This window comes from Entelurus aequoreus, linkage group LG08 (assembly GCF_033978785.1).
Source record: "Entelurus aequoreus isolate RoL-2023_Sb linkage group LG08, RoL_Eaeq_v1.1, whole genome shotgun sequence".
Classification (NCBI taxonomy): Eukaryota; Metazoa; Chordata; class Actinopteri; order Syngnathiformes; family Syngnathidae; genus Entelurus; species Entelurus aequoreus.
Window position 1 is genome coordinate 18,389,446 of NC_084738.1, and position 15,779 is coordinate 18,405,224.

The following is a 15,779-nucleotide window of genomic DNA, read 5'->3' on the forward strand; positions in this document are numbered from 1 at the left end:
GGATGGATGGAGGTGGGTGGCGGCTTGGGGGAATATTTATTTGAATAGGAGAAATGGTTAACATAGATTTTACTTTAACTGCATGGCCAGTCCCCGGAAGTACTGCAGCACATATTCCTGTACTTGCACCATAAATATACTGTACGTATATGTACTTTATGAAGCTGCTTTAACCAGCGTGACGCATTCAATGTCTCTCCGTCGATCATGTAACCCTCGAGACATCCTAACTCACACTTGAGATTGACACAATTGAGTCAACCCTCAGTTTTGTCATCTGTTTCAAAAAGTCAGCATTTTTTCCCATCAGAATTTTATTTTTAAATCCAACCAATCCATTTCTGATACGTAAGCATACAAAACATTAGGGGTGTAAAAGTTAATTGATATGTTGATTTGTATTAGATTATATAGATTCAACTACATCGATCTCTGCTTGGCAAGTTTGCCTTCCGGAAGATAGGTATTGATCCATCCATCCATCTTCATCCACTTATCCGTGGTCGGGTCGCGGGGGCCGCAGCCTAAGCAGAGGAGCCTAGATTTCCCTCCCCCCAGCCACTTTATCCAGCTCCTCCCGGGAATCCCGAGGTGTTCCCATGCCATTGGTGAGACATAGTCTTCCCAACGTGTCCTGAGTCTTCTCTGTGGTCTCCTACCGGTAGGACGTGCCCTAAACACCTCCCCAGGGAGGCGTCCGGGGTGTATCTTGACCAGATGCCCAAACCACCTCATCTGGCTCCTCTCGATGTGGAGGAGCAGCGGCTTTACTCTGAGCTCCTCTCGAATAACAGAGCTTCTCAACCTATCTCTAAGGGAGAGCCCCGCAATCTGACGGAGGAAACTAATTTCGACAGCTGGTACCCGTAATCTTGTCCTTTCGGTCATAGCCAAAAGCTCATGACCATTGGTGAGGATAGGAACGTAGATCAACCGATAAATTGAGAGCTTTGCCATCTGGCTCAGCTCCTTCTTCACCACGGCGGACCGATACAGTGTCCGCATCACTGCAGACCACGCACCGATCCGCCTGTCTATCTCACGATCCACTCTCCCCTCACTCATTGAACAAGACTACGAGGTACTTGAACTCCTCCACTTGGGGCAAGATCTCCTTCCCAACCCGAAGATGGCACTCCACACTTTTCCGGGCAAGAACCACGGACTCGCACTTGGAGGTGCTGATTCTCATCCCAGTCGCACATTCGGCTGCGAGCCGATCAGTGAGAGCTAAAGATCCTGGTCAGATAAGACCATCAGGCATGTGATGAGTAGGCGACTTGTCCAGGGTGTACCCCGCCTACCGCCCGAGTGCAGCTGAGATGGGCTCCAGCACCCCCCTCGACCCCAGTGGGGACAAGCGGTAGAGAATGGTTGGTTGATTTAAGGCACATTTGTCACTCCAGGTCGCACGTTGGTGTTATGCACATGCCAAGATTAGATGAAAATCATACTTTTTTTGCATGTTCTCAGAGCCTGAAGCAGAGTCTGTCAGAGGCTAAGAGCTAGACTTAATGTCTAAATAAGTACTTGCACCTCACGGCGATGTCACAAAGTAGCCAGACTGCAAAACCCTACAAACCGAGGCATCCAAAACTGTGTGCAAGCTCACGCCTAAATGCATGACCCTTATGACTTGGTACTTTGGCGTTGCACGACTATTTAACTTTGTAACATTTCTACTGTAAGTCAGAAAAGACGAATATCATCATAGGTCCTGTTGCGTGTGACCAGTCTTCCTCTCAGGGAATAAACTCACTGGCCAATCCCAAGTTATTGTGAATGACATATATGTTGAGTAAGAAGGACCACCGAGACAGAATAGTACTTGGCCAAATTTTACTAAAGCTTTAGGAGACCAGCCCTTACAATGCGACAATAGCATCAGCAACAAGCGGTCTAAATTCCAACAAAAAGAGTCAGCTTATGTAGAGCGAAAACAGCCCCTCCCGCCCAGAAAGAAATACAGCGGTTGTTCCAAACAGATAAGGCCTTCTCCACAAAAATGGAGTATGTTATACTCCTAACAGACAGTACGGCGCCTTTAAGGTGAAACAAAGAGTTTACTAGCGGACATAAGATAAAGACCCAAAGTGTTCACATGGGAACATATTAGCTGCTTCAAACATGACTATGGATTAAAAAAGAACACTTAAAAATATCTCATTCTCATAGTCCCCTTTAAGAAAATAGGCAAATAGACAGTGTCACCAATAGGTGGATTCTTTGATTCCGTGGAATGATACGGAGGCAAATGGACTAATTTGTTACGCGCAATGTCTGGCAGTACCATAACTGAGATGGTGCATGGAAATTGCAGCAACAATTTGTCAAATACATACAAAAAGTAGGGCCTGTGAAAACCAAAGTCACACTTGATTCCTTAAAAGGGAACTGTACTTTTTTGTGGGGAATTTTGCCTATCGTTCACAATCCTTATGAGAGACAAGAAAACAAACGTTTATTTATTTTTTTGTATTTTCATTTGTAACAATCGGCTTTTTATTAGTGCTTAGCAATGCAGCTAATGGGAGCAATCCATTCTGCCTCTAAATCACTTTAAAAATGCATTAAAAAACCCGCCCACAATACTTAATTTACATTCCGTAACCCGTATAATAGCCAAGCTGTAGCGACATTGTTATTGTAAGAGCAAACACTGAGGAACTGTTTATCTAGCGGGGGAACACATCGCCTTGCGACGGCATGCTTCAACATTAGCTGTAGCCTAGCTTCTTGCCTCAGCAGCTGAATGGCTTTTGAGTTAGTAATACAAAGCACAATGTGATAGGACACCAATATGTACTGACTGAAAAACATGAACAATCATATTACAGTATCTCTAAAGTATTAACCCACATTTCATGTTTTGTTTCTACACAACAAGCGTGACAGTGTATGTACTGTAGTTATGATATGCTACATGTATTATAATCAATATAATAGTGACTCACTCGATGGACAGTTGTCTTTTTGGTCACGCTGGCCGGGGACATTTTTTCCCACTTAGTTTGGGTAAGCACACCATTTTTGTTGGCAAAGCTTTACTCAAAGTTGCACATTTGCCACCGACCTCACTCTCTCGGCTTGCGTCGGCTCCAATGTTTCCCTCTTACCTTCGTGCTGGCTTCTATAAGCAGCAGTTCACCTCCGTGTATTCAGCTTCAAAAAGATAAGGTTGTGAATCCTCATTGTCCAAAAATAGTCGTCTTCGTCGTCTGTTACCAAGTCTGCCATAACTAGCAAAAAGTGTTTGTTTCTGGTAAAAAGCAGCATATATTTGTTGCCATAAGTCGAAAGCGCGCTGCTATGGAAATGGGGAAAAATGCGCTGAGGAAAGAAGTTGCTGTGATTGCTTAAAATGACCAAAATATTGTACATATAACATATTGTTATGAAAGTATCTGTTACTACATTATATATAGACTTGCAGGGTGTATATAAAACCTTGCTGGAGGGTTTTGAAGTTGTTTTAGAGGGCTTTGCAGCTGCATCTTACAAGCATTTTTTATAATCTTAAAAATCATAAAAAAACAATATGTGTTCTTGTTTCTCATATTGATTGTGAACAATGGGCACAATTAAAAAAACAAAAAATGCAGTTCCCCTTTAAGCTCCAGCTACTTGTGCCTGAAATATACCATATTCCTAATATAACATAACTCCACAGTGCAGAAGACAAACACATTTTTGCATGTATACACTATCCAACAGCAACAGCGACACACACACTGATATTTCCTTTTTCAAAAAGGTGATAGATTTTTCTGCATGCTTTGAGTGGGAAAACGTAATGCCATCTGGTGGACAAAAAAAGCTTTGCGTCAATGTTTTTCTGTCTGAAACCAACACGAAAAAAAGGTCACTTTTTCACCTTTGTTTTTTCAAACAAAGACTAAAAAACAAATCTACATATTTACCGAATTTGTCATCTAACTATTGAATTGAAAATTGAGCAAACGGATACCCAGCGTATAAAGTCAACGTCTGCAGATGTGTTTGATAGGTGCGCTTACCTAGAAGTGGTTTGGACACTTCTTTTTTTGAGCGACCTGTAGTTGCTTTAAGGTTGTAGATATCTCGGCATACAGTTTGACACTTTCCAAATGTATAATTATGTCAGCAAAAGTCTCCAAACTTGACATTACGTGTATTTTTAAAGGGAAATTGCACTTTTTTGGAATTTTGCCTGCTCAGTGGCCTTGTGGTTAGAGTGTCCGCCCTGAAATCGGTAGGTCGTGAGTTTAAACCCCGGACGAGTCATACCAAAGACAATAAAAAGGGGACCCAATACCTCCCTGCTTGGCACTCAGCATCAAGGGTTGGAATTGGGGGTTAAATCACCAAAATGATTCCCGAGCGGGGCTGCTGCTCACTGCTCCCCTCACCTCCCAGGGGGTGGATCAAGGGGATGGGTCAAATGCAGAGGTTAATTTCACCACACCGAGTGTGTGTGTGACTATTAGTGGTACTTTAACTTGAATAGAGTACTCCCATTTTCTTCATTGTTAGCCACCATATTACAAATTAGAATGCATAAAAAAGAAAAAAACATACACAGGGATTGTAATGATGGGCAAAAAAAATTAAATAAGTGCAGTTCCCCTTTAAGGGTTAAAGAAAAAAAGGATTCGTGGCATCTTCCTCTTGTTCATACTAACCTGTCTTCCACTCACACATTGCATGGCAGAAAATGACATAATTGTGCATACAGCGTGGATGTAATGTGTGTGTGTGTGTGTGTGTGTGTTCTTGTATTTAAACCCTTCTTGAGACATCAACAAGGAAAAGTACCTTCCATATGAGGACCGGTGAACAAGTTAGGACCCAAATCATGGTCCCTATACGGAAAACCATTGCATCTAATAGAGAAACAAATACTAGAGTCCGTGAACATTGCTCCAAAGTCAGGATTTTTTGTTGATTTAATGTACATACAAAAGTAAACATTGACGGGTCCAAAGGCAGCAATATATGATAAAACAAGATGGCAGCTAGAGAAGGACTTCCCTATTCATCCCGAAAAAACCCGCCAGGTGAACAGCTGATTTTACGACTTCCGGTGCTGACGTAAGACAACCCGCGTCCCATATGTGACCATAGGATGAACAAATACACTACGGTACTGAGATTATAGTGGCTATTAACAGTTAGCTTCTACAGCTGGGTTGCCCAAAGTGCGGCACAGGAGCCATCTGTGGTCCGTGACTCGTTTGTTATCGGCCTTAAGCACATTACAAAAAACAAAAATAGAGATCTCATTTGCAACCCTGGTGGTGAAATCTATCCAAATTAGGGCGGTCCCAAAAAAGAGGGATTTTTCAAATTAACTGTGTCGGTTTTAACATATGAAATAACAAGTTTGTGTAAACATTTGAAGTGCTCCCCCTCTGTCCAACATATGTAATAACAAGTGTGTGTAAGAAATTGAAATGCGCCCCCTGTGGCCAAAATTGATACAAAAATTAAAATAAATATGTATATAGAGACATACTGTAATAACTTGAAGTAAATAATGAAGATTAAAAAGCAATTACAAACAAAAAATTCCCAAAAAACTAAACATTTCTAAAAGCTTACCTTTTTTGTATTTGCATAGTGTTTATATATTATTATATATATTATATATCTAGAAAGGGTGGTCCTAAAGAGGTGGGCATTTTTCAGAGGTCTCAAGGAGGCAACACATACAAGTGTGTGTGCGCGTGTGTGTGGATCTAACATTGCGGACACACCATGCACACTCTTGGGAGACAATTAACACACACACACACGCATGGTGCTGCACCACTTTACGTCACACTCTCTCAGATGCGTTCAGGATCAGTAGCAAAACGTTCCTTCCTTCCCTTCCTTCCCTTCCTCCCCCCCACCTTTGCAGCTTCCTCATCCTCACTCCATGTCCACAAGGCCTAATTAGGAAGCATATTTGAATGACGCGAGCGAGATCAATTTAGAGATGAGTGAGAGGACCCCAAAAGGGACAAGCGGTAGAAAATGGATGGATGGACACACACACACACACACACATGCACATACATGTCTTGCCTACTTTGTGCGGACCCACGTTGGGTTAGTACAGGGGTCGGCAACCCAAAATGTTGAAAGAGCCATATTGGACCAAAAATACAAAAACAAATCTGTCTGGAGCCGCAAAAAATTAAAAGCCATAATACATACAGATAGTGTGAATTAAGAGGACTTAAAGGAAACTAAATGACCTCAAATATAGCTACAAATGAGGCATGATGATGCAATATGTACATATAGCTAGCCTAAATAGCATGTTAGCATGGATTAGCTTGCAGTGACCAAATATGTCTGATTAGCACTCCACACAAGTCAATAACATCATCAAAACTCACCTTTGTGCATTCATGCACGACGTTAAAAGTTTGGTGGACAAAATGAGACAAAAAAAAGAAGTGGCATAAAACACGTCCTAGAAAGTCAGAGAAAGTTGTACATGTAAACAAACTACGGTGAGTTCAAGGACCGCCAAAATTAGTAGGACAAAACGGCGCTCGCCATATACTCGAATCAGTGAAGCATGTTTAATAGGGATGTCCTTTTGCCGATATCCGATATTCTGATATTGTCCAACTCTTAATTACCGATACCGATATGAACCGATACCGCTATCAACCGATACCAATATATACAGTCATGGAATTAACACATTATTATGCCTAATTTGGACAACCAGGTATGGTGAAGATAAGGTCCTTTTAAAAAATGTTTATAAAATAAAATAAGATAAATAAATTTAAAACATTTTCTTGAATAAAAAAGAAAGTAAAACAATATAAAAACAGTTACATAGAAAATAGTAATTAATGAAAATGAGTACAATTAACTGTTAAAGGTTAGTACTATTAGTGAACACAATCATGTGTGCCTACGGACTGTATCACTTGCAGACTGTATTGATATATATTGATATATAATGTAGGAAGCAGAATATTAATGACAGAAAGAAACACCCTTTTGTGTGAATGAGTGTGAATGGGGAGGGAGGTTTTTTGGGTTGGTGCACTAATTGTAAGTGTATCTTGTGTTTTTTATGTTGATTTAATTAAATAAATAAAAAAACGTAAAAGAAAAAAACGATACCGATAATAGAAATACTGATATCGATAATCTCCGATATTACATTTTAAAGCTATTATCGGACATCTCTAATGTTTAATATAAACAGTGTGCTTTATAACAATTAGGGAGAAGAAACCATATTAAAACAAAAAATATATTTTTTTCCCCTCATCTTTTTCCATTTTTCATACATTTTTGAAAAAGCTCCAGAGAGCCACTAGGGCGGCGCTAAAGAGGCTCTAAACTGACCCCTGGGTTAGTAGGTTGTGAGGGCCCCCCTTTCCACTATAGCTAGAATGATGAAAAAATATATCCAGCACTAGATGGGAGTAGAGAGTCGCAACCTCACTTCAGAATGCAAAACACACAAAGTAAAAAAAAAAAAATTTTTACTTCTGTAGTTGTGAGGACCATGCAGGCAAATGTCCTCACAAGTGAAAAGGTCCTCACAGAAAGGGTGGTTTGTCAAGTGTATGTCCACATTAAGGAGGGTGAGACAAGTACACACACACACACACACACACACACACACACACACACACACACACACACACACACACACACACACACACACACACACACACACACACACACACACACACACGCACACACACACACACATACATACATGTCTTGCCTACTTTGTGTGGACCCACGTTTGGTTAGTGGGTTGTGAGGGCCCCCCTTTCCACTATAGCTAGAATGATGAAAAATATACATCTAGCCCTAGATTGGAGTAGAGAGTTGCAACTAGGGATGTCAGATAATGGCTTTTTGCCGATATCCAATATTCCGATATTGTCCAACTCTTTAATTACCGATACCGATATCAACCGATACCGATATCAACCGATATATGCAGTCGTGGAATTAACACATTATTATGCCTAATTTGGACAACCAGGTATGGTGAAGATAAGGTACTTTTTTTTAAAAATTAATAAAATAAGATAAATCAATTAAAAACATTTTCTTGAATAAAAAATAAAGTAAAACAATATAAAAACAGTTACATAGAAACTAGTAATTAATGAAAATGAGTCAAATTAACTGTTAAAGGTTAGTACTATTAGTGGAGCAGCAGCACGCACAATCATGCGTGCTTACGGACTGTATCCCTTGCAGACTTTATTGATATATATTGATATATAATGTAGGAACCAGAATATTAATAACAAAAAAGATACAACCCTTTTGTGTGAATGAGTGTAAATGGGGGAGGAAGGTTTTTTGGGTTGGTGCAATAATTGTATGTGTATCTTGTGTTTTTATGTTGATTTAATAAAAACAAAAAAAAACAAAAACAACAACAACAACAAAAAACGATACCGATAATTAAAAAAACGATACCGATAATTTCCGATATTACATTTTAAAGCATTTATCGGACATCCCTAGTTGCAACCTCACTTCAGAATGCAAAACACACAAAGTAAAAAAAATATTTTACTTTTGTAGTTGTGAGGACCATGCAGGCAAATGTCCTCACAAGTCAAAAGGTCCTCACAGAAAGGGTGGTTTATCAAGTGTATGTCCACACAAGGATGGTGAGACAAGTGCACACACACACACACACACACACACACACACACACACACACACACACACACACACACACACACACACACACACACACACACACACACACACACATGTCTTGCCTACTTTGTGTGGACCCACGTTTGGTTAGTGGGTTGTGAGGGCCCCCCTTTCCACTATAGCTAGAATGATGAAAAAATATACATCTAGCCCTAGATTGGAGTAGAGAGTTGCAACTAGGGATGTCAGATAATGGCTTTTTGCCGATATCCAATATTCCGATATTGTCCAACTCTTTAATTACCGATACCGATATCAACCGATATATGCAGTCGTGGAATTAACACATTATTATGCCTAATTTGGACAACCAGGTATGGTGAAGATAAGTTACTTTTTAAAAAAATTAATAAAATAAGATAAATAAATTAAAAACATTTTCTTGAATAAAAAAGAAAGTAAAACAATATAAAAACAGTTGCATAGAAACTAGTAATTAATGAAAATGAGTCAAATTAACTGTTAAAGGTTAGTACTATTAGTGGAGCAGCAGCACGCACAATCATGTGTGCTTACGGACTGTATCCCTTGCAGACTTTATTGATATATATTGATATATAATGTAGGAACCAGAATATTAATAACAAAAAAGATACAACCCTTTTGTGTGAATGAGTGTAAATGGGGGAGGGAGGTTTTTTGGGTTGGTGCAATAATTGTAAGTGTATCTTGTGTTTTTATGTTGGTTTAATAAAAAAAACAAAAAAAAAAAACAACAAAAAACGATACCGATAATTAAAAAAACGATACCGATAATTTCCGATATTACATTTTAAAGCATTTATCGGACATCCCTAGTTGCGACCTCACTTCAGAATGCAAAACACACAAAGTAAAAAAAATATTTTTACTTTTGTAGTTGTGAGGACCATGCAGGCAAATGTCCTCACAAGTCAAAAGATCCTCACAGAAAGGGGGGTTTATCAAGTGTATGTCCACACAAGGATGGTGAGACAAGTGCACACACACACACACACACACACACACACACACACACACACACACACACACACACACACACACACACACACACACACACACACACACACACACACACACACACACACACACACACACACACACACACACACACACACAACTTTATTTTCCAAAATGAGTGCGGAGGCATGTTAAATCCCGCCTCTTCGATTGAACCTGAACGCATCATTTTGGGTGACCTTTTGCGTCCTAACGCGCAGCACTTTCGCCGCGATTAGCACGATCGATAATCCACATTCCTCTAAAATCTGCTCTCTCTCTCTCTCTCTCTCTCTCTCTCTTCCTCCCGCAGACTCCTCCTCCTCCTCCTCCTCCCTCCGCTTTTCTCTCATCTTCTCCCGCCCTCCCTCCCTCCCTCCCTCCTCCCTCCCCCCCCCGGTCCTCTATGCTCAGTTCGGTGTGTGTATCCTCTTTCAAAGGGCGCAAGGGTGGGAACAAGTCGTCCAACAAAGCATGTTACAGCGCAGACATGACTTGTCCGTCGGAAAGCGAGAAGATCGTGATAAACTGCGGCGGCGTGCGCCATGAGACGTACCGCAGCACCCTGAAGACGTTGCCGGGTACGCGCCTGTCGTGGCTGACCGAGCCGGACGCCTTCAGCAACTTCGACTACGACCCCAAACTGGACGAGTTCTTCTTCGACCGCCACCCGTCCGTCTTCTCCTTCATCCTCAACTACTACCGCACAGGCAAGCTGCACTGTCCCAACGACGTGTGCGGGCCCTTGTTCGAGGAGGAGCTCGCCTTCTGGGGCATCGACGAGACGGACGTGGAGGCGTGCTGCTGGATGAACTACCGCCAGCACCGGGACGCCGAGGAGGCGCTGGACAGCTTCGAGACGCCCGAGCCGGACGCCCCGGACGACGACCCGGCGCTGCAGGGGGGCGCCGACGGGGACCTGAAGAGACTCTGCATGCAGGAGGACGCGCGCAGGGCGGGATGGTGGAAGACATGGCAGCCCAAAATCTGGGCGCTCTTCGAGGACCCGTACTCGTCCAAATACGCCCGGGTGAGTTTTTTTTTTTTGCACGTCCTTGGAACTTTTCCCCCCTATCAACTTTTACCCGCACCCTCCTTGTTGCTTTGTGCCCGCACATGTCACATTGCAGGACGCCACGCACAATCACGCACAATGTTTTTGTTTTTTTTGTCGCCCAACTTTCCCACAGTGGCGCACAGTTGATGTTTGCACCCGGTAATTTTGCACCAAAAGAGGTTGATGCCTTTGCTCACGTTTGCCCTTGATGCTGCTGGCGGGGTTTTGACGGCTCTTTTACGCGCGAGATATGACATTTTACGCACCACTTGTCCTAATGTTGTCATGCATTATATGTCTAAATCAGGGGTGTCAAACGTAAGGCCCCCAAGAATAGGTTTTTATCTCCATCCACACCATGGGTGTCAAACTCTGGCCCGCGGGCCAAATTTGTAATTTCACTTGGCCCTTGAGGCTATATCAAATTAACACTAATCCTACCGGGAGTCTTCCAAACGCCAGCCAGCCAGCCAGGTTTCACTGAGGGTAGACGAATAAAAAAACTTTAACACTGTAATATATAATACATAATAATAATACATAATGTTGGATATAGAGAACATAGAAATCCTTTATTTATTGAATCAAAGATACTGAAATTCCACGACATAGTGAATTTGCAAACAGCTAAAATTATGCACAAAGCAAACTATAACCTGCTACCCAAGAATATACAACAATTCTTCTCAACAAAAGAGGAGAAATATAATCTTAGAGAAAAATGTAATTTAAAACATTTGTACGCACGTACAACACTTAAGACCTTCAGTATATCAGTATGTGGAATTAAATTATGGAATGGATTAAGCAAAGCAATCAAACAATGTACTAATATGATCCACTTCAAGAAACTCTTCAAACTTAAAGTGTTTACAAAGTACAAAGAAGAAGAACCATGACAAACATTTTCAATTTATTTCATCCATTCATTCATTCATTCTTAAAGTAATCTTACTTATCTCATCATATGAAATATGACTTTCTTCACCAATTATTATTATTAAATTCTTACTATTATTTATTTATTTATTTTTATTGTGATTACATATGGAGTTTATTGTGAAAAAATTGAGAACAGGAAGTGAATAAAAAAAAGTTTCAGCAACTGTTATGTAAAGAAAAGGGGTAGGATTAAATAAGCTCTGCTTCTTCCTACTCCTTTTCGAACATGTTGAAAAGAGAAACTGGAAATTGTGATGTATCATGTTGTATGCTTGCATGTTCGAAATAAACTCAAACTCAACTCAACTCAACTCAACTCAACTGTTAGAAATATGCGCCACAATGTGAATCTACACCAATCCAGAACCCTTTGCAGCACTAACTCTTCCGGGACGCTACAAGGTGTGTGTTTGTGGGGGGGGGTTTGGTGGTAGCGTGGGTGTATTTTGTAGCGTCCCGGAACAGTTAGTGCTGCAAAGGGTTCTGGGTATTTGTTCTGTTGTGTTTATGTTGTGTTACGGTGCGGATGTTCTCCCGAAATGTGTTTGTCATTCTTGTTTGGTGTGGATTCACAGTGTGGCGTATATTTCTAACAGTGTTAAAGTTTTTTATACTGGCACCCTCAGTGTAACCTGTATCGCTGTTGATGAAGTATGCGTTGCGATCGCTGGTGTGTGCGTACAGAAGCCGCACATGTCTTGTGACTGGGTCTGGACGATGTTAGAGTGGATGAAAAGCGGACGTGACGATAGCTCGTAGAGTACGTTAAAGGTGAATTTTTTCAGTTTTAAATTTTGGCCCACTCTGTATTTGAGTTTGACACCCCTGGTCCACACTGTAAAAAAATCCTATTTTTATGGTTGATTTACTCTAAATTTCTACTGTAATTTTTCTATTTTTTTCCAAATAGTTTATAAAACTGTAGAATTGTAGTCATTATCTGTAAATAAACAATCCGCCTGTTATTTTAAGTAATATGCCAGTAATGACAAATTATGTATATTTCTATTTTTTTTTTACAGAAAATACCAAATTAATTATATATAGCATTTTCTGTTTTCTTAAATTACTTTCAAATTCATGTAATATTAAGATATTTTTCCGTAAAACGTTTCATGAAAATTTCTGTAATTATAATGTTTTTGATCATTATTTGGTTTACAATGTTTTACTTTAATTTTATGTTTTCGTTTGGCAGCCGTAGCTGCCAGTAGATGACCGTTTTTTTACAGAATTTTTTTTTACAGTGCATCCATTCATCCATTTCCTACCGCTTGTCCCTTTCGGGGTCGCGGGGGGTGCTGGAGCCTATCTCAGCTGCATTCGGACGGAAGGCGGGGTACACCCTGGACAAGTCGCCACCCCATCGCAGGGCCAACACAGATAGTGTCGGGCGGTATGCCTCGGTTGGTATAGAGTGGCCGTGCCAGCAACTTGAGGGTTCCAGGTTCGATCCCCACTTCCGCCATCCTAGCCACTGCCGTTGTGGCCTTGGGAAAGACACTTTACCCACCTGCTCCCAGTGCCACCCACACTGGTTTAAATGTAAAATGGTAAATGGGTTGTACTTGTATTGCGCTTTTCTACCTTTCTGAGGAACTCAAAGCGCTTTGACACTATTTCCACATTCACCCATTCACACATTCACACACTGATGGCGGGAGCTGCCATGCACGGCGCTAACCAGGACCCATCAGGAGCAAGGGTGAAGTGTCTTGCTCAAGGACACAACGGACGTGACTAGCATGGTAGAAGGTGGGGATTGAACCAGTAACCCTCAGATTGCTGGCACGGCCACTCTCCCAACTTCGCCACGCCGTCCCCAAGACGAAATGTAACTCAGATATTGGGTTTCACTATGTAAAAGCGTTTTGAGTCACTAGAGAAAAGCGCTATATAAATATAATTCACTTCACTTCACGTAGACAGACAACATTCACACTCACATTCACACACTAGGGCCAATTTAGTGTTGCCAATCAACCTATCCCCAGGTGCATGTCTTTGGAAGTGAGTTTGCTAAGTATAAAACTGAGCTGAAATTTTTGAATGAAAGAAACAGCTGTTCCAAATGTGTCCACTGGATGTCGCAATAGCAATTCTTTGCATCTTTGTAGATGATGCTACATATGTACAACACAATAAGCCACATGATGTTAGTGCAAACTACATAAATAACAATGTAATTTGATTTTGATATTTTTTTATCTTGATAGATTGAAAATTAACACCAATGGGTTGACAGATGAACATTATCACGTCATTTATTCAGAAAGTATAAATAACGACAAATAAAGATAGAATACTATTAACCGCAACATGTAAGTGTAAGAAAACAACAACATTATGATTTGTACATTTTCAGAATGTGCTTGTTCTATTTTTAAACAAAGAAAACAATTTGAAGTTGTCTTTATTTTTAAGTTATCGTGCCGGGATTTTACCAGTCCGGCCCACTCTGGAGTAGATTTTTCTCCATGTGGCCCCCGATCTAAAATGAGTTTGACACCCCTGGTCTAAATGATGCCCCCTTCCCCCGCCCCCCTTTTTGGTTGTGTGCTAAACCAGGGCATCTGCAATATGCATGCAGACTCTCCATTTTTTATGTTTAATGCGAATTTGAGCATTCAGGTTAGCACTTTTCTGCAAAGGTGCAGACTTAAACCCTCTAATCTGCTCTCTAATGCATGTACAATCAGACAAAACACAGCGCTAAAGTTGGATTCCGGGCTGTGATGGACTTCTGATGCCACCTAATATATGCCAACGTCCTCACGTGTCACTCTCATCCAAGTCTGGGATTGATTTATTGCAAGCCCTCTCCACTCATTAAGGAGTCTTCTTGCAGAATGCTCTGATTCTGCTCGGGGCTTTGAAGAGCAGCATGTGATGGGTGGACAACCTATGGCGCACCGGCCATTTACAGCCCACTCTTAGGCCATTGATGCAAGTCTAAAAATAGTTTGAGCATGTGCGCCGTCTTGAAGACCAAACATCTGTTGTGTAGCTGCGATAATTAGCTAGCGCATCAGTGCCTAAAAGTACCTCCTCTCCAAGTTGGATGTTGCAGTGCAGGTGGAGTATACCTTCTGTTTCATTAGACTTACACTTCATTTATTGTCATTCAAATTTGAACTTTACAGTACAGATAAGGATGACATTTCGTTGCATTAGCGCGTTGCAGTGCAGGATAAAAGAGCAATAAGGTGCAGATATAAATAGATTTACTGTACAGATAAATATTTTGCACTTTTGCATATGCATCCACGTTAATGGATGTGTGTTGTATTGTCTTTATATTCCAGCGAGTTAATCCGTTTTCGGGGGGATTATTATGATGCGTTCAAGTGTCTTATGGCCTGAGGGAAGAAGCTGTTACAGAACCTGGAGGTTCTGCTACGGAGGCTGTGGAACCTCTTTCCAGAGTCCGGCAGTGAAAACAGTCCTAGTCATGACTCGGATCACTCATCCCCCCTCCCCCCCAGAACCTTTTTTTTCTGGTCCTGAGAGATGCAAATGACATGAGGAGAGGAGATGGAGAGAATAGGAGGAGACATATACAAAGGGACAGATGAGAGGAAATAAAAGGAGACAGGAAGGGGATGATTTAAGGGCTGTGATGTAATGAATCAAACGAATCAATGTCTTCATTGAGCCTGCATTCGACAAACAATTACACACATGCAACCCCCCCCCCCCCCCCCCCCCCCCTCTACAGCTTCTCTTCGTTTTTGGCTGCTTTGGTTGCTGGTGGATTTACCGTAGTAACACACACTTCCACACACACACACACATGCTAGTGCTGTGGTGTCTATGCTGCTGCCTTCTCTGCTGCAGTAGACACCGAGGAGAGGAGGGGGGGAGCACTGGAGGAAGGGAAAAGAGGTGCTGCTGCTGTGCTGCTAGAAGTGGGGAAGGGGCAAGAGAGAAATGGTGGGAAAATAGAGTGAAAGTGGAGGAGCATGTATGATAGGGGGTGGGGGGTAAGAGGAGCTGAATGAGAGAGGATGTGACATGCGTGGTGGGGTATGGGGGGGCATGGGGGTGTCCCTTGTCTTTGCATCTTCGATTATCCTTGCAGGCTCCAGCCATCCAATCTTCCAAGCGAGCC

General features: G+C 41.5%; 1 protein-coding gene across 4 annotated transcripts in view; it reads left to right on the forward strand.

Annotated features, from left to right (window-relative positions):
• kcnc3b (potassium voltage-gated channel, Shaw-related subfamily, member 3b) overlaps nt 1-15,779 on the forward strand; it is a 138,541-nt gene that overhangs the window by 11,526 nt on the left and 111,236 nt on the right. For all 4 annotated transcript variants that reach the window (XM_062055822.1, XM_062055821.1, XM_062055823.1 and 1 more), the window contains exon 2: nt 9,983-10,699. In XM_062055822.1, the coding sequence (XP_061911806.1) occupies nt 10,076-10,699 (624 nt within the window). In that variant the 5' untranslated portion in view covers nt 9,983-10,075. The remainder of the gene's footprint in view (nt 1-9,982; nt 10,700-15,779) is intronic.